This window comes from Haliaeetus albicilla, chromosome 28 (assembly GCF_947461875.1).
Source record: "Haliaeetus albicilla chromosome 28, bHalAlb1.1, whole genome shotgun sequence".
In the NCBI taxonomy this organism is placed as follows: Eukaryota; Metazoa; Chordata; class Aves; order Accipitriformes; family Accipitridae; genus Haliaeetus; species Haliaeetus albicilla.
The window spans coordinates 2,463,013-2,486,981 of NC_091510.1; the positions used below are offsets into that span (position 1 = coordinate 2,463,013).

A 23,969-nucleotide genomic window follows, 5' to 3' on the forward strand; every position below is an offset into this window, starting at 1 on the left:
TTAATGTTCTTGCAAAAAGAAGAAAAAATACTTTATCTTAAAAAGAAAACTTCTCTCCATTGGGATTCAATCCAAGACCTTGAACTTCTCCACCTATTCGCTCTCCCTGGTATCCCCATGCTCTTTGTTAAAGTCTGTTCTCAGACTTACTCAAAAGCCCATGAGAAAGCAGAACTGCTATCATTAACTTACTGTTCACTGAGCATAGACCTATGCACTGTAATTGCATATCATATTGTTTCTTAGTGCCAGTTACATTGGTTGAAACAAATAAAAATAAAGCATCTAATGAAAAGGTTCAAAAGCATATGATAAAGTTAGGGGATAGGACACAATAGGAACGGAGAGCCTGAATTTCTCAGATATAGCAGTAGATATTAGATTAATTCTAACGGCACAGGACATTGATCATCAGTATAGACAACTTAATGAAAGGATTTTTTTCAATGCACAGCAGTATTCAAAGAAGAAGAATAATTTAGATATGTTTAAAACCAGACAGAAAATAATACATAAAATATTACATTTTGTGCATAACTAATAAGCCTCAGAAGAAATATTGATTTCAGTATCAATTGTCTTAAAATTTATAGCAGAAATATGCAACAATAAAAAGACACCAATCTCAGATATGGGTAATTATTAAAAGCTAAGGAAGGATTTTTTTTTTCTTTTTCTTTTTTTTTTTTTTTTAAAGTTGCCTATTTTAGCAAGGATACAGAAGAAGTGTTATATTATCCTGTTTAGAGTTTTTCATACTTTAAGTTCTTGAGACCGAGATCTTGGATGTTCACCTGAGCAATGAAGACATGTAGTTGCAGTTTTAGATATAGTGCATTTTGAAGAGATTATGTAATATCTCATGCTTGAGGTCTTAGGTCAACAATACTGACTTGGAATAAGAAAGAAAAGCGTACTCTGGCAAATTATTTTATGACTACCTATTGCATGGATTATTTTTTTCCTTCTATGATTTCTTTAGAACAGTACAGTGAGTGGTAGGCTACTATACTATTCAGAGCAGTGGTATAGTCCGTCTCTGTACTCTCATTATTCTCTGAACGTAAAAGTATTGAGCATTAACTGCATTAGGAAACTGAAATAATAATACAAATCTGTATTAAAAGAGCATTAGACTGAACAGTTATCAATTGAAAAGTCAAAAAATTCAGAATTATAATTGGATCATGGAAGTGATGGTTGGAAGAGAGGTCTGGAGGTCATCTAGTCCATCTTCCTGTTTGGAACAGGACTGTCATCAGCAGAGCAGACCTGACTTTTCCTAGACAGGTCTTAAAACCTCCGAGGATGGAGGTGCCGCCTCTCTGGATAACCTGTTGTAGGGCTGCAGTGCAGCATGCACTTGCTTCTTAACTTTTATCATGACCACATACGTTTTCTTTCCTGACAACCCCAGTCGTCTTCATTGCCCAATATACATGTGGTTCGCATTGCTCAAAATCGTGGGGTGAAGAAGGCATAGCTATGAGATCTGTGCTTCCTTTGTCGTATAATTAACAAAGATCTTGGTTATAGCAAAAGGTATCAAAGAAAAGAGCTGACAGCTGAGGCAGCTGAACACCGCACAGACAATGCTCTATCTCTGCCAGAGCTTTTGTTATGCTGATCAAGACAGACCAAACTTTATCCAAGTAGTCATTAACAGGGTTCCATGTTTTTTCGAATGCTGAATTTGAGACATTAGAGGTCTGACCTATAGAACTACTGAAGTCAATAACAACTGTGCTTTGAAAATATTCTGTGTTATACAATATTAAGTACTTTGAACAAAGCAAATCTTAAAGAATTTCAAATTGGATGCCCAAAATTTTTGGACATTTTCAGCATTATCTACTTGTGCCTTATCTCCCATTTATCCAATTAGGATGTTATCACATTACAGCCTCACCCTAGATATGTGTGTTCATATTTGTGAACCCCTTAGATAAAGGGCATCATAAAAAAATCTGAGGAACTGCTGAATAACTTGATATTCAAAGAAGAATTTGAATGCTGTGCAGTAAATAGGTAATAGGACCACTTTTTTTGAACAAGGAGAATATAAAATGTTGAAGAGCTTCTCCTTCACTGAGCAAACTTCATTCTGAACACTAAATGAAACAGGCAGTGTTTTTTTGAAAAATAGTAGATGATCATATAAAAAGTGAAATACAGTGCTGCTAACACATAAGAAGACTAAAGGTCGCACAGGCAACCTTTGTTTTCATCTTTCCTGGATTCCTTAAAGTGTTTGCGTAGGTATTTTAAAGAAGAAAGTTATATCTACAGTAGAATATATATACTTATATATGCACAATACAATAACTGTATTGAAAGATCAAGCTGAAAATGTTCATACAATATACTTAGAGTCTCTGAATACATTGCAAACTGCTGCCACTTCAACTAACAATAACCAAAAGTAATGTTTTGATGTGTTGTCACTGCATTGCTGCTAGAAAGTGAGACATGCGCGCGCGCACACACACACACTTTCTAGTGGTCACTACATCTATTTAGTGACCACAGAGGAATGGGAGTTCTCAGAAATGTCTTTTGTTTACAGTACTAAACTGAACAAATCAGGGCATGAGACAACACTGGTGCTTGGCAGTCTGTACTGTTAAACTGGTGTGTGGGTTTTGGCAAGGTCTGGCCAGTACTGAATGGTACCCTCCCAGGCAGCACCCAGACACAGCACAAGTTTTAGCTGAGGCCAGAGACCGTTCCCGGTAATTGTTTGGATGGGCCAGCTCTGTCTTGAGAAGTAGGAGAGTTTAGCTTAAAGGATGTGAGCCTAGTAATTCCCTTAGATCCCAATAGTTGTTGGCTGGTTTTATTTAGTAGTGTAGATGTAGCAAAGACATTAGTGAAGATAATGTAGATATTAGTGAAATCCTTGCAATCCAGGTGTCTAAGCTTTTCTTTTTCCTGATTTATTCTTCTTTCTTACTTTGTCCTGACAAAAACATTTCTCTCTTAGATGAGTTCAATAGATAGCTGTCAAACACATCTCTGGAACAGCAGAATAGGATTCAGTTCGTGATTAAGACATCTAAATGTAGGTATCTGAACACAAACTGGATGCTGTCTCCCCTTGCAGTCATTGGCAGACTAGTCAATACAGCCAGCGGAGTGCAGGGACTGATTTCACCTGACCAGCCACAACATCCAGTGAGCAGCGGCACTCTCTGGGATCCACTGACTTTATCAGTCTGATCTCTGACTATGGTGGGAGTTTACATACTTCTTAGATATGTAAAATGAGATGTCATAATCTGGTGTGGAATCCCAGCTACTGAGTTTTTCATGCAAGAGAAAAACACCAGAGTCAATCATTGTTTGCATCATTTATTTTTCATTTTAAATTCACCTTCAAATTTGCAGACATACAGTTAATTCAGCAGCTTTCAGAAATCAAAGAAAGTGAAAATGTCCTGTGTCCTCCTCTTCCCCTGCTTTTTTCCCCCAAACGCACTTTTCTGGTGTTATTGATTATTTAAGCTCTGTCACGTCCCACATTCAACCTTTTGCCATAACACCCCACATCTTTTTAGTTGCAAAATGTCTTAAGTGTATATTCTAGTCAGTTGTTTCCCAAAGAAGAAAAGTAGATTTTCTAGGTTGCACTCCTAATCTTGATTAGAATTTTATCGTGATACTTTAACAAATAAGAAAAACATGTAATTTTACATTTTTAAGCTGCTGACTAGTAAAAAAGCTGATGGTGTTTTGAAGTACACACCAAAATCCTTCTTCTATCATTCATATTATCAAATACTGCCTCCTTTTAGAAGTGATATTTTGAGATTTGTGGGGTTTTTTACAAGCAGATATTTTAGCAAATAGGAGGAAACTGCTCGGTTTCTTTGCAAATTATGACATGATGCTATGTTTGATTCCTTCTGGTAGCTAGTGCTGTACATACAGTCCTACAGTTACAGTATGCATATGAACATACAATTTCTAGCAGGAATGAGATGAATGTAATTATCTTTAATGAAGTACTTATAGAGATGTGACTGTTAGTGGAAACAGTTATTCTGAGTAGAATATGCTAACTTAATGCTGTGTGGATAGAGTTCTGCTACACACACCACCACTTTAAATGAGGCAGCACAGGTAGAAAAAGTATCTTTTTTTTTTTTTTTTTTCCTTCTAGTCCTTACAGCCACAGACATAAAAAGAGCTATAAATTTTTAATAATCCACTCTGAACTGTGCCAAAAAGTGCATTTTTTTCTGTAGATTCCTTTTTTGTGTGTGTTAAATTGCATATAAAACTTGTTTCAAAAAGTCTTGATTTCCTATTCATTTTTTTTAGTGGTTACTCTGAATCTATTCTCAAAAGTTCCCAGAAATAAAAACAATGCTCAGATCTAGCCTTTAGAGACTGTCAGTAAAAAAGCATCATAGTGTAAATTCACTATTATTATAATGACTATAAAAAGAAAAGTTACTAACAATACTCCTGACAATACTGGTTCTTAATGTGTTTTACTACCTACGAAGTAACTTGCTAATTCATCATAGTAAACTGTGTAATTTGTACACATTTCAACTCAATAACAAATTAAGAGACACCATCAAGTTGATGGAATAGCAATGACCTATTTTATTTTATAGATTTGTTTTTTCCTGGAATTTATGTGTAGCACTGAGTGTTTTCGGCTGTTTTTCAACCAGTCAGGATAAAATAGTCAAGTTTAGGGACAGAATTGTTTTTTAAGAGACTAATAAATCAATTCATGGCGTAAGTGTCTTTTGTTTCTGTACAGAAGAAAGAACCAAGCAGCATACCAAAGTCATTTTGCGGAGAGTAAGGGTTTTGCTGTTTGTGGTATTTTATCGCCCTGTTTTTTTACAAGGTACTCTCTCGTTTCAGAGTGTCTTTGCCAGGAAGAAACGTCCACCGAAAGTGAGCTTCCTGAAGGACACCCCGCTGAACAGTTTGCAGGTTTACTTCATGGATCGTCACCTGTGTGTGACCCACCTGAAAATCCACTCCAGCTGTACAGCAAAGCGAACCGGTGCAGTGGTCCGCTGGAGAAAAGCGTTTTGAGCAAAGGCACAGCGCAGCAGATACAGCTACAGAAAGAAAGCAACGCTGATCCTCCTGTTAAGAAAAAAAAACCACCAGTTGTAAACAGAACCATATTTCATACTAAAACTAAACCAGTCGAAAATCATACGCTGGTTGGCACATCAGCAAGGATAAGTGAACAGTGGGTTATTACCGCTGGGGGATTTGAGGAGCGAGCCTGCACGCTTGGGAGAATACGGTCGTTACCAAAGACGTTGCTTGAAATGCACTTGTGCAAAAATGTTTCGAAATCTGATTCTAATCTTATCACCCATCCACCAAATGACAAAAAAGCAAGAAGCAACTGGAGTGAACCCACACCAAACCAACAGTGCTCCAAAGGGAATTCAGAGAGAACACCTTCCTTTACATCAGAATGGGAAGAAGTAAGTTTTGTTCATTTTTAAGTACAAGCAAACATATGGTGTTGTGAAAATGCTGTTATTGTTTTCAGTTTCAGACATAAAATAAAAAGTGAATCTTCCACACTGCAAATCCTCAGAGAATATGTCATAGTGTAATGCATGGTAGTTTGACAGCTGGCACAAAATGCCATGCATTTCTGTTCAAAATGCTGCACACTTAATGAAGTCTATTGTTTCCATAGTGAATGAAGTTAACCAGAAGTAATTCTACAATTTGTTGTGACATTGAAATTATTTTCTACTGAAGCCCTAGCCACTGACACTAATAAAATTGGTAAAATTCATAGTAGCTATGCCCATTATTTACATATTTGCTAATTATTTCCCACTTTGGCGATGCCTGCCAGCAAGAGATAAAAGGGCAGGAATGGAGAGTCTAAGATTTTTAGGTTGATTATGCATTCTACAAACCCTCCCTATCTAACAAATATCCTCTAACTGGTATGTAGCCTGTGTACAGAATGCTTGGCATATACCTGACTCGTGTGTGAAGTAGGAATACACTTATAGCTACGATGAATTTGGGACTATTAAAAGAAATGTCCACACTGAGTTTGTAGTATACATGCTTGCTCATACAAGAGACTTTATTTTAGTTTTAGAACTAGATTTAAAATAATTTTTAGACACCTTATTTTTAATTTATTTTTCTCCTGTGCTAAATTTCAAAAATGTAAATGATTCTTCATAGATACAAAAGTTCCCATCTTACTGAGGTAAATTAAGAGTGGGAAGTGTTTAGATCTTTTCTGCTATTACAGAGAAGCAAGAATTTCCCTTTAAAACAACTGCTATGGGGAAATGTATATATCTCGAGTGCTACTTTTTTTCAGAAAGAGCCCAGAGCTTGTTTGTGTGATTGGTTATTTTTGTAGAAAATGGTTTCCAGCTTATCTAAATGTTGGGTTTGATAGGGCATCCGAAGGTAGTTGTTGTTGTAAAGGAGATACTTTCTCAGTGGAAAGATGCTTAAGATCAGGTTTTGATCTCAATAACTTGGATATATTGTTATGAAATATTGATACCAGTCAGGTCCAAGTTTGCCTTTTTAGGGGGACATCAAGGTTTGATTGTTCTTAAGAGTAAGAAAAATGTAGTTTATTTTAAAAAAAAAAGTTATGAATTTTAAATCTGCAGATGCTGACATAATTCCCAGATTTTCTTCTGTCACCAGTGACTAATACATAGTTTTTAAAAAGGAGACAGTTTTCCTAATAGTCCTAATATTAAGCTCAGTAAAACCTGGTTCTCTGTGTTTGCATCCTTAGACAACACCAGCCTTTCGATTCACTTTTTGTTTTGTCCTGTTCTTTTGGCAAATAAAATAGGTATAATAGTGTTGACAAAGTAAGTTCAATGTAATTTAGCAATGTGCAAATGAGTTTGGGGATCAACGTAGTGCTGTTTCACAAACAATACCATTCTTCGGTATGTGGGGACACAACTATGTTTCATACCTATTTGCTGGCCCTGGGGCAGATGGAAAAAAGGGAGCTAGGAAATTCTCAGGAAATCTTAATTGAACAATTGCTTTAGTACTTTAAAACACACAAAGCAATATTCTTATGTGTTACTATTACTGCTTAAATGGACCTCTAGTGGTTATACCTAGATGACCAGAGTTGTCAGTATGAAAGGAACTGTACTGTAGAAAAAGAAATACTAGTCTCAAGCTTTAGTTTTTACTAGCATAGAAATGTTGCAAAATAAAAATCAGTGGAGAACTTAATTGTCTACCTTTTGATTTCTGCACTTTGCAGTTTTGATTGTTGTTTTCCTAATGAGAGTAATAATGCCATAAATTTATGCATGCAAAACTAAAATAAAGTAACAAAGATGGGGCCATCAATTTCACTGTTCTCTCTTTTGTAGATTGATAAAATCATGAGTTCAATAGATGCTGGAATTAATACTGGACTGGGGGAGATGAATGATCACACTACAAGTAAGGAAAAACAACTGTTGTTTAATTTTGACTTAAATGTCTATAGGGAAACTGTGGATAAAGTATTGCTAACTAACCCACTGTGTTGAAATAATTTGTAGGTATTTGAATAACCATGAACAGAATCAATGTTGTTTACTGTTAGAGATGCATTAGGCCCAGTATCCTGGAGCTCTTACTTTAAATAGCATATTGGAGTCATTAATGTTGTTTTGAAATCTTACCAGAAAAAATATTCCATTAATGTCTTTGTACTGAAGCCTTTCTACTAGGGGGATATTTTTCAATCTTTTTTAGCTGAGTTTTTGTTTGGAATGATGGGACCCTGAGTATATCCAATAGCTACTGACACTTTTTAAAGCATTATATTATCTAATGCTGCTTTAAGCAAATATTTGGCACAAGGCTGAAAATGTTGCTGACAGCCAGTGACTGGTGTTAGCAATGATGGGAAAATTTGCAAACCTCCCCTACCATGGTGAATTCTAAGAACTCTAAGTCATGACTAGCCTCTTGGTTTGTCAGCATAAACCTGTGCAACTGTGCTAGTAAGAATTTTGGAAGTATTTTACTATGTCTTCTTCCTAACACACGGAAGGAAAACTGAGTTGTATGTCCAAATAATTTGGTCTTGAGGCAAAGCTGTGTCAACTCACCTGTACTGATACATCCCTGCTAGCAATTGCATGCAGTTACTTGGGTTTATGTATTGGGCAGGAGACTATGTACCTTATCGCTTAAAATATAAAAAGAAAAGTATTTTAACAACTGTCCATTTCACGGAGCATTGTACCTGTACAGGACAAAACCGTGTCTTACCAATTAGAGTTGACACAGCTATTTTAACAGTAGCTGGACAGTGAGAAGGGAATCTAGGAAAAAGAGAAAATAACTGCTGTGAATACAAATATAATTGCAGATCAAAAAAGCAGATTCCGATTATTTTTTTCTAAAGGAGTAAGGGGCAATATTATGAAAAGTGCTAGGCATGTTGTCCTGGCAGGCTACTTTTTTCTTTCTGAAACTTGCAGTGTTGAAAAGGAGAATTACTCATAGGGAAGCTCTAGGTTAGGAGATAGTTAATAATCTCTGAAGATATTATAAGTAATTCAGGATTTGCTGCTTACTATTTTTTATCATGGTAGTTGTACTGGGTCTGGCTGAGATGGAGTTAATTTTCCCCACAGCAGCCCTCCTAGTGCTGTGCTCTGTAGTGGTAGCTAGAAAGGTGTTGGTAACACACCAGCGTTTTGGCTACTCGTGCAGCATCAAGGCTGTTTTTCCAACATTCCCCCTCACCAGCAGGCTGGGGGTGGGCAAGATTTTGGGAGGGGGCACAGCCGGGACAGCTGACCCAAGCTGACCAAAGGGAGAGTCCAGACCATAGGACATCTGCTCAGCAATAAAAGCTAAGCGAAAGGAGGTGTGTGGGGGGGCGTTTGTTATTATGACATTTGTCTTCTGGAGCAACCGCTATATACACTGGAGCCCTACTTCCCGGGAAGTGGCTGCACATCACCTGCTGATGGGAAGTAGAGGGTAAATATTTTGTTTTCCTTTGGTTCCACATGTGGCCTTTGCTTTTGCTTTATTAAACTGCCTTTATCTTGACCTATGAGGGTTGGGGTTTTTTCCCCATCTCATTTTCTCCCCTCCCCATCCTGCTGAGGAAGGGAGTGATAGAGCGGCTTGGTGGGCATCTGGTGTCCAGCCAGGGTCAACCCCCCAAAGTCCTTTTTGGTGCCCAATGGAGGGCTCCAGGAATTCGAAATAAGGAGAGTAATTGGGAGAGGTAACAGGCAAAACATGGACTGAACAATGTTAGAGATCAGGATGATTGTGGGGAATTTCAATTGTTGTAATGTGGTGAAGGGACAAGGGGTGGATTGTGTGTAAATTGTCCACTTTCATTCAGTGTTGTAATGACATTTTGATTTTGGTGTGGGAATCTTTTTTCTGGCGATGTGAGTGAAGTTTGTGAGGATTGTGTGATGAATGTGGATTTTAATGACAATTCTTAAATATGTGATTCACAGAGGCGAGGGGTGGAATGGGTTTGCATGGCAAGGTTTTGGTATCAGGAGGGGCACAGGGATAGCCTCTGTGAGAAGCTGCTAGAAGATTCCCCTCTGTCTGATAGAGCCAATGCCAGCCGGCTCCAAGTCAGACCCGCCACTGACCAAGGCCAAGCCCATCAGCGGTGGTGGTAGTGCCTCGGGAGAGCATAGTTAAGAAGGGGGAATAGCTGCTGTGGAACAGAAACTGCAGCCAGGAGAGAAGAATGAGAACATGTGAGAGAAACAATTCTGCAGACCCCCTGCTCAGTGCAGGAGGAGGGGGAGGAGATGCTCCAGGTGCCGGAGCAGAGATTCCCCTGCAGCCCGTGAGGAAGACCATGGTGAGGCAGGCTGTCCCCCTGCAGTCCAGAGAGGTCCACGGGGGAGCAGATCTCCACCGGCAGCCTGGGGAGGTCCATGGGGGAGCAGATGCCCTGTGGCCCCGTGAAGAGAGGAGCCCACGCTGGAGCAGGTTTGCTGGCAGGACTCATGACCCCGTGGGGGACCCACGCTGGAGCAGGCTGTGCCTGAAGGACTGCAGCCTGTGTGAAGGACTCATGAGAATTCGGGAGTGCCGTTAAGCCAGGGAAGAAGGGAGGGGTAGGGGGCAGGTGTTTTAAGGTTTGGTTTCATTTCTCCTTCTCCTACTCTGATTTGATTGGTAGTAAATTAAACTCATTTGCCCAGGCCAAGTCTGTTTTGCCCGTGACAGTAATTGGTGAGTGATCTCTCCCTGTCCTTATCTCGACTCATGAGCCTTTCATTATATTTTCTCTCCCCTGTCCAGCTGAGGCGGGGAGCGACAGAGCAGCTTTGGTGGGCACGTGCATCCAGGCAGGGACAACCCACCGCAGTAGTACACAGGCACCAAATGCAACATCAGGCATCCATTAAGGTGCACAGCAAGTAAGAGCTCTGAAAAGGAGACAAAAGCAAGTGTCCGTGTGCAAATTTGCATAACTTAGTGATGTATAAGCACTACTCTTTCCCTTCCTGTGACTGATCACTGCTTTGCTTTTTCTACTTTTTTCTTTTAAGATCAGAAAATATCTCAAACTCTTGTCATCAGCCATTTTGTGGCTTCTGCATGCATTATTTTTCTTGGCATTCAAATGTGGCATTTGGTTCTTCAGCTCTTTCAGTTGGCAGGAGATCCACTCTTTTCTTCACTTCTTCTTTTCCCAGAGGGGACTCTGAGTCCCAACTTTTTTTCTATTCATTGTGCAGCTTCCTGCAAACCAACACTTTTATGTCAATTCTTAATGGTCTTTAGCTAGTTTAGAACAATAATCTGATTTTGCTCTTAATGAAGAAATCAAGCTATGTACTGTTAATCAAAATACAACTACTTTTCTTTCAATTAAATCAATTTTGCTGTACATACAGACTGGACTAAAGATGTTTCTTTCTGCTATAGAGCTGGTGTATATGCAGGTTCACATGTAAGTTTTCCACTTTTCATTCTTTTATGCCTTTTCCAGGTTTAGTCACAGATCAGGCAGCAAAAGGAACTATTACAATATCAAATGCATTAGACCAAACATGTTATATTTCAAGTATATTCTTATTGTTCTATTAACAAAATAATAGGGTTATCTAGCAGAAAATAAGGAGTCTTTACTTCTCACCATTAGACTGGAGTAACCAATCAAGCAGAGACTTGTTGCAGTGATATTTATATATTTAACAACAGGTTAAGATTTTAGCTTGTGTTAATTACCACTTACCAACTACCACAAGGCAATACACAAGTTTTTCTCTACTGATAATGCAACCTAAGAGATTTTTTGATAGGTCCTTGGCCCCAGTGAAGGGGTTGCTTTGAAGTTTTCTGCAGCAAATCAACTTTTTGTGTGTGTGCTTCTTCTATTTAAGCTCCTATAGTTTATTGGCAAGAAGCATCTCAGGTGCCTTGGTGTTCCTCAGAGGTGCCTCACATAGCCCCTCTCTAATTACTTAGAGATGCTAGGATTGTCTGAATCCCTATGTGTTTTACTTAGGGTTTTATCTGTCCAAGTGTTGGAGTACTGAGGACCTAAATTCCATCCCAGAACTTCTTGTTCACCTTCTCCCTTCTCCTTCCTGGCTCTGTGCCAAGCATAACACAGCCAAATGTAAAGATCTGGCTTTTGCTTAGGAATAAAAATTAAGTAGTATGGTATCAAGTAATATAATTTTGAAATACTTCGTCAGTTTATATATAAATATGAGTTTTGTTAGTTTTAATTGAATATATGTGTAAAAAAGATTATCCAGTACAGATTAAAAATAATGTATTTAATGTTCAGAGTGTACAAGTCAAAGAGATTTCTCTTAGGGTTGAACTGAAAAAAAATCTAGATTATTGAGCAGTATATTCAGAAAACTTCACTTTTCTTGCCTAATAACTTTTTAGCAAACAGTAAAATTTCTGCTAATACTGAAGACCAAATGTAGCTTGATATGGAATCCTTCATTTTAGTATTTACTTAGTCTTGTACTTCATATAATACTTCTGTGTTTTTATGAACTGTTAGTAAAAACAAAAATATATTAAATTCAAGCACGAATATTCTTAATCTACCAGGCATGAAGAGCTTTTTATACTACATAGTATCTCATGCTCAGTGAAAAATATTTGAGAGGAAATATATCATACACTGATAATTCAATAGCTATATTTAAAATTAGACAATGATGACATCTTGTGATGAAATCCTTGAATGGATTTACAGGAACTTTGGCCTATATTTTCCTACTGGTGAAATCTGGAAAGACTTCTTTTAGATCTCCAGGGGAATCTCTTAAGCAATTAGAGGAGCAGTGAAAGGAGAGAATCAAAACCGGCTGAGTATGGTTGTGAGGACTTCATCCGCAGCATTCATTTAGAAACAAAAAAATTAAAGCAGAGCTTTGAGTTTGGTAGCAGCACAGGTACTGGAGGAGTAAACTTGAAACTACAGAGAGGAAGATGGCTGCCAATGTTCTCTGAGGACATGTGGCATTCAACATCTGAATAGCTTATTGCTGAAATCCACAGCAGGAGTGCTGACCAGGGAGCAAGTAAGAACTGATCTCAATGATTAAAAAAAAAAACCAAACCACCAAAAAAACCCAACAACAAAAAAAAAACCACAAAAAAACCAAATCAAACCAAAAAAAACCCCAAAACAACAACACCCGCCCTCCACACTAGCCCACAGAGTACAAAACCTCTGTTACCAAGAGGAAATAAAAGATGGTGCTGGCCAGTGACCTTCTGCTCAAGGTGATGTGGAGACATCTGCACCACTTAGCTGGCGTGTTTCTTCACAAGATTCCAAATTTGCCAGGTTGCAAAGGATTCTACCAATCACTGGTGTGTGATAAAGAATACTAATGATACTGCCAAGAATGATCCTAAGCAAATCAAAAGCTCTTATAAGGCTCTGTGGCAGTGGATAAAGAGGTTGAAGATTCAAGAGACATTATTTTCTCTCCTCTCACATCCAAGTCAAGCATCAGTCAGATACACCCTAAATATAACTACATGGCTTCTATTCTGAGAGAAGAGAACTTTAAGTTAAGAACCATGTGGCAAGGACAAAAATCTTCATCTTAAATAATGCAAATTGGACGTAGGTCTAACCTCTGAGAAAGACAGGAGTATTTAAAACAGGATTAAAGAAGTGACTAGACAAAGAGTCATGGGTCAGTTTGCCAGGTATCTTAACTGTTTGTATGCTAATGGTAGAAGAAAGAGGAGTAGAGAAGAATTAACAGAAGAATTAATGAGGAATAGACAAGAATTAATTGAAGATTATGACAAAATTGGCATTGTAGAGAATTTATCATATATATTACACCAGTAGTCCAGTCATAACAGAGGACATAACATCTTCAGTAAGAAGGGAAGAAGGGAGGAAATGTTGGCTTGTATTTCAAATATATAATGGTTGCTTTGAGTTGAGATCTCGAAAATAGGATTAGTTAGAGCTGTTAAACATCTGTTGGTGTCCAGGAAAGCAGAAAAGAACATGGTTGTTCTTGGTATGTATCCAAAGTCATTGGACTTGATAGTAATGGGAGATTTTAGTTACCACAGCACTTGTTGGGAAAGAAATTACAGTGACAGACTGCCCAGGAAAAAAAGTCTCAAGAAGGTAGATGTCAATAAATTCAGAGAATTTATTTTAAAAACTCTTTAGGGTGCAAGTTAAAGAGAAATCTGTGGGTTCTTGTTGCAGTTTAGGCCCAGCAGGCAACTAAGCACCATGCGGCTGCTCACTCACTCCTCCCCACCCCCGGTGGGATGGGGAGGAGAACTGGAAGAAAAAGGTAAAAACTCATGGGTTGAGACAAGGACAGTTTAATAGGACAACACAAGGAGAATAATAATAATAACAGTAATACTAATGAAAGAATATGTAAAGCGAGTGAGGCATGGCGCAATTACTCACCACCCGGAACCCGATGCTCAGCCTGTTCCCAAGCTGCAGTGCCTCGTCCTTCTCCGGCCAGCTCCCCCAGTCTGTGTACTGAGCATGAGGTCGTGTGGTATGGAATATCCCCTTGACCAGTTTGGTCAGCTGTCCTGGCTGTGTCCCCTCCCAGCTTCTTGTGAAAATTAACTCTATCCTAGCTGAAGGATTGTTCTTCAACAAAGTTCTTCAACAAAACACTACTAAAGACCATAGTACAAGCTTCACCAATGTGAAGAAAAGAAACTGTAAAAGACCAGCTTGGCTAAATTGTCATCTTTTCTTTCGCCTTATAATGAGGAGAATTTCTCTATTTACGAAGTATGGTAGAATAACACATGCATGTAGAGACAAGTCAGAAGTGCCAAAGCACTCAGTGAGATGCAACTAGCAAGAGAAATGAAGATTTAATATAAAATAATTATATTAGTACATTAATAGGGAGAAGAAGAACAAAGAAATCTTTGGCAACTAAGAGAGATACTGCAGGAAAGGAAAAGCTGCTCACAGTAGGTGCAGAGAAGGCAAAAAACGTACAATGACTTTCTATCTCACGTGTTTACTGAAAAGGTCATTGGTGAGCATGTGACGTGCCCAGCTAATCCTAGGGTGAGAACCTCAATTGTAGATAAGGAAAGAACGGGTTATATAGGTTAGGTATCTTAAAATTGATTTAATGAACTTCATTTTGTGTTATGTAACTGTCTGAAAAACTTAGATCTTTTAGTGGGTTTCTGTGAGAATTCTTGCAGAATGGATGAGGTACCAGCAGACTAAAAGAGAATGATGTAAAACTTATCTTTAAAAGGGGAAAGTAAGGAGAATGTGGGGAATTATTTTCAGTTCATGGAAAAGTCACTGGACAGATAAACTACTTAAAGTAGCTAGGAAATAGCAAAGAAGTAAGTAAGAGATGACATGGATTTGCCAAGAGCAAACCTATCAAAGCAATCTAATTCCCTGCTAGGAGCAGATAGCAGAATTTGTAGGTAAGGAAGGAGCAGTAGATGCCCAGTATTTGGACTTCAGTTAAGGTTTTGACATTGTCTCATGTTTTTCTTGTAAGCAAGTTAAGGAAACGTGGGCTTGATGAAAATAATGGTAGGTCAGACAGATGAATCTTATTCTTAATGTCTAAATTCAGACTTCTGCAGTGTAGGCTGCATTGAGTACGTCTGAGCCACTAATACTGAGTTAGATAAGCCGGCACTTCTTCGGTATTGTTCATCATATCTAAATGTCCTGAAGCATGGGAAATGGCACTACAAGTATCTATAAAGAGAGCCTAGAGGATCTCCTCAGACATAGCTGTCTAAAACTAGCTGAAATGAATCTCATCCTCTTCTCCCCAGGACAAAATTATAAAGACAATGTAGTGAAGCATCCAAATAAATTATTAGGGAGATTATAACCTCTGTTACCTTCAGCAGAGTCTTAAAGACTTCTGGATATTTGCCAGAATTAAAAAAAAAAAAAAAAAAAAAAAAATGGTTGGGGTATAACTGACCTTGGCTGACCTTGTGTCCCTTGAGGGGACACATTTGAATGGATTAGGTCACTGTTTTCAGTCACTCTGAGTCTATTTTGTAATGATTCTGTGACCACTGTGATAACATGGTTTATATGGAACCTGTCTACAAGGTAAAGCAAGAAGAAGAAACACTTCAATTTCATATTTTCTTTGCCTCATTATAAAAAATTTTTTCTACAATAAAAAGCCTTTCAAGGCATGCATAGCAGTATTTCTGTGTTAGTTGGAGTTCAGTAGCTGTTCGGAGGTGTGTGATTCAGAGTTTATTTACATTTGCAAGTCACTTGAAAGGGAATAATCAAGAAATTATCTACTTCAGAGAAATTTTTTTTTTTTTAACATGGGTAATGGATATCATATCATCATGATTAAAGCAAGAATTGTTTCAAGTCAGAGCAATGAAAATAATGGCAAGGAAAATAATTGTTGAAGGTCATTCTGTATCAAAATAAACTACAATCAGTTTAGGATTCTGCTGGGCTTTTGAGAGAACCACTTCTGTCAAATATGTTCTAGCACATGGAGGGTGATTTATGATTTTATAATTCTGCTCATCGTGAATCCTTTTGTTTGGATGCTATCCGTAAATGCACTATCCAGTTGCTGTGTGCACACAAGTGCACTGTAGTCAGGATTTCTCTGCTCAGCTGAGCATGTACCTACCCCCGAATGCCCTCATTGTTCCACCTAGAGGCATACAGGGTACAATTTACTGAATTATCTTCTGTTTCTTGATCTACAATTTTGGCTTCGAACATAATATACTGGCAAGCCTTTTTCTTACAGCTGAAATAAGCAAATTTCTTCCTACATTTAGCAAGTTTGGTTTTTACAAAGTTTATTTGTTGCCCTTTTGTGAGAACAGTGCTTTTCCTGATGCTTGGAGGTAATCCTAGCATCACATTCAGCATCTATATCTAAGCATCATTATCAAGGCTCCAAACTTTGCTCACTGAGGCTACCTGAGTGAGCGCCTTTCAAAGATTAATGCTGCTTGTTACTGGAAGAGGTGTATGCAACAGAATTATACCAGACTAAAAAAATCACTTTGAACAGAGCTAGCAAATTTTCTAAAATATTTACTTTAGCAGTATTATCATGTATTATCACATCTACAACTTCAGAGAAACCCATGAGTTGGCTCTTCTAGAGCTACTTTAAAACCAGAAGGACTCTGGGACACTGACAGATATGCCTGAGTTCACTGCACGTGAACTATATCTCATCTGAAAGTAGCAGAGCTGCAGTGGGTTGTGCTCTGTTCAGAAGAAACCCTGCAACTACAGTTTGCATCAAGTTTTTCTGCAAGCAAGACTTTATTGCTTCTGGGTGTGCCCACTACAGATGCATGTTTCTAGTTCATGCAGTGCACATTTAATGCCAGGGAATGATCATAGTCATTGAGCACTGTATTAGAGTGCATTTTGTAGTGTATTTTTTCTGATCTTTCATATCAGGATGAAAGTTATAGGCAGTTATTTTCTTTGATTATTTTGCCTTCTCTACTGATATGACCAAGGCTATTGTCATCAATGACTCCTCCTTCACAGTGTGGGGAATATTGCAAGAAATTTTACTCTTCAGATTTGTGAGAGACATGATTTTGAGCACAAAGGTTGGGAAAGTAAAGCAGACTAGGAAAAGATGGAATCAGGTGGGGCCACAGCCAGAAAAGCTGAAGGAGAGGAGGGAGAGTTCACGTTATGCCCTGTACAGCTGCAACACGTAATGGAAATTGCGCAGAACTTTGACTGCCAGAAGCTACACGCTCAGTTTCTTCGCTTTCTTCCATCTGCTCCACTGCCACTACTCAGACATGAAGCCTTCATCTTCCCTAGTATGATTCTGCCTATAAAAGCTAAAATTTCACTCAGAAGTCAAACTTTCTTTTAGCAGATGAAACCTTGTTAGGCTGGTCCTTTTCTGTTTGCTGCCATATGGTTGCAGTTTTGGCAAAGTGGTCTTCCTCCAAAGCTGTTAATATCATCCCTCCTCCAAGGGCAGAAAACAGATATAAGTACTTAATTAAGGCAGAATTTTAATTAGATATGTGTAGGCATGTTGGCATAAGGCAGTTTTCACGGTGGTAAGTTATATACTTGAAAGTATATACCTTAATTGTAATTTACTGTCTGTTTTGCAGCAGTTACTTCCCCTTTTAAATCTCTGTGTGGTTAAACTAAGCACTTTGATAAAGTGGATTTAATTCATAGATTTTAATAAAATGAGCTATGCACCCTCTCGCAAAGTGGGAGACATCTTAAGCTTACAGTTTCGAACCCACAACTCTAATTTTGCAGTAGCCAACCACAACAACCAGACTGTAAAATAAGGATAACATCACTTCCCTCCCAACTTCCACCTTCCCTTTGAAGCTGATAGGCTGTGCAAAAAGACCAAAATATCTGTCGCATCATAAAGACCTAAAAAAAAAGAAAAGGCAGAGGGAACCTGACTCTAGCTGATAGAAGAGGGACATGATGAGAGGAGACAGCTCCAGCAGCTGGTCTCTGCTCCCAGTGCTGTTTGATGTCTCCTCAATTGGAAATGCATATGCAGTTTGAAATATTTAAACTGCAAGTCTATGAACTCTTTACCATCAATTATAGGACTGCACTGTAGGGAACAGAGCCACACATTTGGGGATGATTCTGCACTTCCTTGTATATTATTAACAACTGCAAAGCGAACGTGGAATTTTAAGTCGCAATGGCAGAACTGCTGGGGGGAATTCGTGCAGCTAAAGTCAATATGAAATGTTACAGAAGGCGAAGGTGATTCTTGTTTCAGGCAAACCTGTTTAGTCACTCGTGTTCTCTTACAAATGTCACTCAGTCTCACACTCGATATTCAAAAGCATCAAGATGTGCACATGTGTGTGTCCAGGTTGCCTGTCCATGGTCACTTGTGTGTGCCATGGAAGGCTGACCTCATTGCATCTGTTGGGTTCCTTTTGATTAGCAATAGCAAACTGTTTTTTGGATAAATCTTTAGGAGTCAACAGTTGCTGTGGTATGGTCCTTTTGATCCAGAATTTTGTTTACTTCAGTGGTGCTCGTTGGTTTTGCTTCCTTATCTCGGATATTTTAAGGCTAGAGTCTGTCTTCCTTTTGGAATAACACGAAAATGAACATCACGTGCAATGTGCTGTAATGTTGTTGCTGTCCTCCTATGTAGCATAGGGTCTTCTGCTGATAAATCATCTGTGCTGCTGTTTTATCAGAGCACACTCCTTGTCTTGACAGTAATACATTCCTTAGTGTTTTACCACTGTCAGCTGTGTCCTTGGTTGTCAATACAGACCACACCTGTAACCCTTTGTAGTACTGTTTCTTTCTGGTGCTTTCCCACATGCATTTCTATTAATGCATTATTCATACCAACCTTCATACTTCTTTTACAAATCTCTGCATTTCAAAGTATTTGAATGGTGATTTAAGGGTATGTAATAGACTAGCTTATAAAATAGTGGAGAACAGAAGCCTTATAGCTGTAAAATATGTAGAAGAAATATTTGGGGCATTTATTTACTGAGGACATGATAGTCATAATGCATTGCATGCCACTGAACTTACCCAAAGATCACATAAATTCTACAGAAGAAATAACAAATAATTGGATTAATGTTTTGTTGACTTCTACATTGTAAAAACCTAAACAAGAGATAAAGATGCATCTGTTTTAATGATCCATTGAATCCCCAGACAAACTTTACAGAAGACTGGGCAAACTGCAGGATAATTGTAGAGCTTTTAGCTATGTTTTATAATAAATGCAATGGGAGTTGGATGCAAAAAGCTGCAAGCATTTCTTTTATTTTCTGTTATTGATGTATTCCTATTATATTGGCAGTTTTACCCTGTAGTCTCATAAACGTAATATTCAGCTATATGCTCTTCATACACCAATTAATCAGAGCTGGTTTTGAAACAGCCTACTACAAATGAAGACACAGGCTAAACTGAAAATACAGTAAAAATGTAAGTCATCAGACCGTATTTATTCATGTAGTCTCTAACTCTGATGCATTTTTTTTTTACATTTCCACTCTCTCTATAAGTGCCTATCAACATATACCTTTTATCTCTGTCCATGCTTTTTGTGCTCAATGTCAGGCTTCTTTTTCCAAAACTGTTTGCAAAGCAATTCAATCATTATAGTCACAGACTTGAATAAATGATTTCTGGCATATGTCTTCTAGAAGGAATAGTGAAGATTGACAGCAAACAGAGAAACTTAAGAAAATGGAACTGTAATGTCATAAATATTGACATTTGTCAGTGAGTAAATGTATAGCTTAATTCTCAATTTTGTTTGTAGTCTGCTTGTGACCATCAGATCTTGTCATGCTAAATTTAGATACTCTGCAATAGGACTGCTTGAGCAAAGGAATCTTCTACAAACTCTCTTTTAATTGGAGGATTAATACGTAATTTTGACTGACTTAAGATACTGAGACTTTTCAGAGGGTTTTTCCGCACATCAGATGTAATGTTTTAGTGAAATAGCATAGGAGATTCAGACCCCGTTCCAGTACTGATGTTTTCTCCTTTGGAAAAAGTTCAAACCTTCACAGTCTGATCAGCTGTACTGTTATTTCTGAGTAACCAAACTGTATTATTTTCTCACAGAATTAATGCAAAATATGTATTCTTCCTTGGAGAGCATATAGTAAAACATTTCTCAGACCTAAAGATACTTGTTTTCTATTTTGTAGACTTAATCTGAGAAAGAGTAGTAATGTAAACCAAATCCCTACCATCTCTTCTCTCATTTTGTTTTTAACTTAATATCTGATCCTCTACATTCCACTGTTAAATATGGTTAGAATAGAAGTCTATCTGACCACAGACATGAACAATTTACGTGCAGTTTGAATATACTACTCAAATCTCTGAAAATTCAAATAGTGTACTTACGACTGTTCTTGGAGCCTTGTTTGAGTATTTTTAAAATATTCTCAAATTAAATAATTTTGAGTTATGTTAAATAATATTGAATTATAAAGAAGATATGCATGTTAATAAGTACATTACATACATAAGGCATGAGGTAGAGCTATACCATATTCATATACACCCATAATACTTGTTTTGAGACAGAGTGCAAAATGGTATGAATACACAGACCACAAAACTCAGAAAATCAGATTTTCATTTACTTCCAAGGGCATGAAGCTCAGAAATACTGACAACTAATAGTAAAATGGAGAGTGAAGTAGTATGATGCATAAGCATGTTTGGGGACAATGCTAAGAAGAACCTTATACATTACAGAAAATCAAATTAAATGAATAAAAGTTATTCTCACTTTAAAAGTTTGGATATACCTGTCTATGGCCTAGCCTTACAAAATTGCACTGATACAAAAAAACCCCAGTAATTGGTTGTGAAAGTTGCTTAAAAACAACATTACTCACATTACCTCCTGGATTCTATTGGTAGTAAATGGGTCCCTAATTCTTAAGTGGATTTGAAAACATTCCTGGGGATGATAACGTTAATGCTGCAATCTTAAGTGGATCTGAAAACATTTCTGGGGATGATAATGCTGCCATGTCCTCTTCCTGGTCAATTGTCCCCTCGGTCAGACCCATCCCTGAAGTCACTGAGCTGTACATACATACTGTATCTTTTTGCACCATGGGGTTGAATATTGCTGAGCTATGCCCATCTAGATAAGAGATAAAAGGATCAACAAAGGTAGATTGCAGACTTCAGAACTTGAAAAAAATAGATTAAAACATTTTTCAAAGTTATTTCCTGTAGGACTGAGGTCTTACCTGTTTCTCCACTGAACCACGACAGTCCAGGGGAGTACTAATAATCTATGTCATCCCCACGAGGACAGTTTGTTTGGTTTTCACAAAGTTAATGCCAGAGTGTTTGTTGATGTGCCTAAAAAGTGAGAAGCTAACAGTGCCCTCATTCCATAATGCTCTCATAGTCATCCTACTGTAATTCCAGAGGTTAAGTGATATTTTTTTCAATCTGTGATAAATGACATGAAAAGAATGATTGGATTGCTTGAGAGTTTTATAAGTCACTTGCTTAGGTTCAGCTTTTTCCTTGCAGTTTAATCTGAACCTTGCAACTATGTAATCATTTACACCCATGTATATTAATATTTAATTCAGTTGATGTCACTAAATTGAACAGCATTTATTCCTTAAAGCAGAATTAAGTTCAATACCAGGTTAACAATGTATGCAGAATAGGAATTAGCACCTCAGTGAAGTTAAAAGTATCTGATCAAAAATGAGGCTTTCACAACCTGTGGCCAGGAAATACTTTAAAGAGAACAGAATATTCCTAACTTCTAAAATAGACTGAAAACCTTAAAGTGATTACTGAGGGCAAATCTCTTTGTTCAGTATCTTTGGTGGTCTTTTGCATGAGATGATATGGGTAATACTCTTACAAATATGTTAGGGATTAGAGATGTTGTGGCCAGTGAGACTATGATGAAGTTTGTCTTTCATAAATTATATAGAGATCTAAGTCTACTAAAACTGAATTAATAACAGTTTTTTGAAAGTTCACTTGATTCACTCGTGTTTCCTTCTTAATCTAATAGTCTTTAGATTTAAATAGATATGAATACTTGGGAACTCACATTTCTAGTAGTCACAAGAACATCACATGCTAGTTAAAAATCTTTGGCTTATTATAGAATTTACAGCACGCAGAATTGTTTCTACTTTTAGTTCCACCTACAGAAAATGAAGTAATTTAGAATATCAAACTAACTAAAGTGTATTCATTTGCTTTCTAACCCAGACTGTTAACCTGGGTTCACGATTGTAACACTAGAATCAGTATTTTCTTCTTTCATTGCCCTATAATCAGGAAGGTATTGTATTTGAATGCCGTCAAATCCTTCAAAAATTATTTGCTATTTACTACTTACCACCCCTACTTTATAACCCATGATACAAGAAACTTCCCAAAACTGCTTTTCTATTTTTACCCAGTACTGCCTTTAGCTCTTTATTTTAGATTATTGCTTTATTACAAATCTGAGATGGCTGAGGTTAAATTATTGATTGCTAATATGAATTTTCAATTAAATGCTAATAATAGCATTTAGTGTAAAGTTGTGAATTGCTGTGGTATCTATTTCTAAAGTATATTTATTATTCATGACTTCATGTGTGAGTTTAGATAAATATTTTTTATGAACTCTGCAATTTGACTGTTTTTCTATTTATGGGATGTGATGGACCATCTCAGTTACTTATTGCTACTTCTGTTTTCTGGTAGGCTATTTGAAATGTTTTATAGAGCATAATTCCAAAGAATAAATTATCTTGTCGGTACACAAATGCCCCTATTTGTGTATGAATATGGCATTCGTATAGGCACCAGCCATTCTTCTCAAATTTATGCAAGCAAAAATCCATGTTCACGAAAGTTTTCAAATAGCGAATAGCAAGGAATGTATCTAAACAGCTCTAGACCAGGATTTAAGAGAATAACTGTTGGTGTTAGTTTGGTTTATTGAACCAGCTCTAGTTTTGATCTTGTTTGTAGTATAGGAAATAATCGTTAACATGTTACGAAACGTTAGCAAAACCAGTCTGACGAGTACATCTTCAGGTAACCTGTACCTGTAGGACCACTTGAGCTCTTGCTGCAATCCATTAGCCTTGACAAAGGAAGGATGGAAGGAATGACGCCCGGAGTATGGTTTATTAAACTCGTCTGGAGAGCTGCATTTCTGTCACCCCAATTTCTAAACCAAAACGCCATACAGGACCAAGTACGATGCCACAAGAGGCATTTGCGCTGCCAGTAGGCACCAATACCGATTCCTGGAACGGGATCCTGGGCTCCGTCTGTGGGTAGGGGAGGCCAGTTGAGAGTTCTTGCTCCGGAGGTGGGAGAGTGAGAGTCGAGCAGTCGGCGCGCGGGAGCTCTCGCAGACAGGACGATCCGCGTTTATGTAAACCTCATCCATATGCAAACGGTCCAGTGAGTTGCCAGAGCTGTGCCAGCATGCCACCCACTCAAGTAATGTCTTTATTATTCATTGAAAGATGCCGCAGTTTTCTTTTGGTGTTGCAGGGCCTGTGTTAGCAGGGGATAAATATTACAGAAAGTGGTTATAGAGTTTTTATGTAATAAAGCTGAAATGAAGTCTTGGGCAGGGTCGGGGAGGCCTGGGGAGGTGCTGAGCAGGGACAGCATGGCCCATGGGTGCCCTCAGAGCTCTGACACCTCTGGGTTTTATTCATTATTATCATTTTGTCTTATCAGTGAAATGGGGTGAGTGGTGTCTGATTTGTATATTATTATTTTCTGAGGTTTTGAATGTTCTAGGAAAGAAACAGGTGAGAGGTAGTTCAGTGTTATTTTTTTAGTAAAGAGCTTCAAGTTACCTTTGCTCCCATTTAAACACACTTTTTCCAGTACGGATTTAGAGTATCATCTTTACAATTAGCTGCTGGTTAACACTGAAGAGCTAATGCAAGTAGCAGATATTGCCCTG

General features: G+C 37.9%; 1 protein-coding gene across 8 annotated transcripts in view; it reads left to right on the plus strand.

The window, feature by feature from the left end:
* Window positions 1–23,969, plus strand: part of ANKS1B (ankyrin repeat and sterile alpha motif domain containing 1B) — a 427,100-nt gene that overhangs the window by 201,551 nt on the left and 201,580 nt on the right. For all 8 annotated transcript variants that reach the window (XM_069773749.1, XM_069773747.1, XM_069773753.1 and 5 more), the window contains 2 exons: window positions 4,885–5,468; window positions 7,380–7,452. In XM_069773749.1, the coding sequence (XP_069629850.1) occupies window positions 4,885–5,468; window positions 7,380–7,452 (657 nt within the window). The remainder of the gene's footprint in view (window positions 1–4,884; window positions 5,469–7,379; window positions 7,453–23,969) is intronic.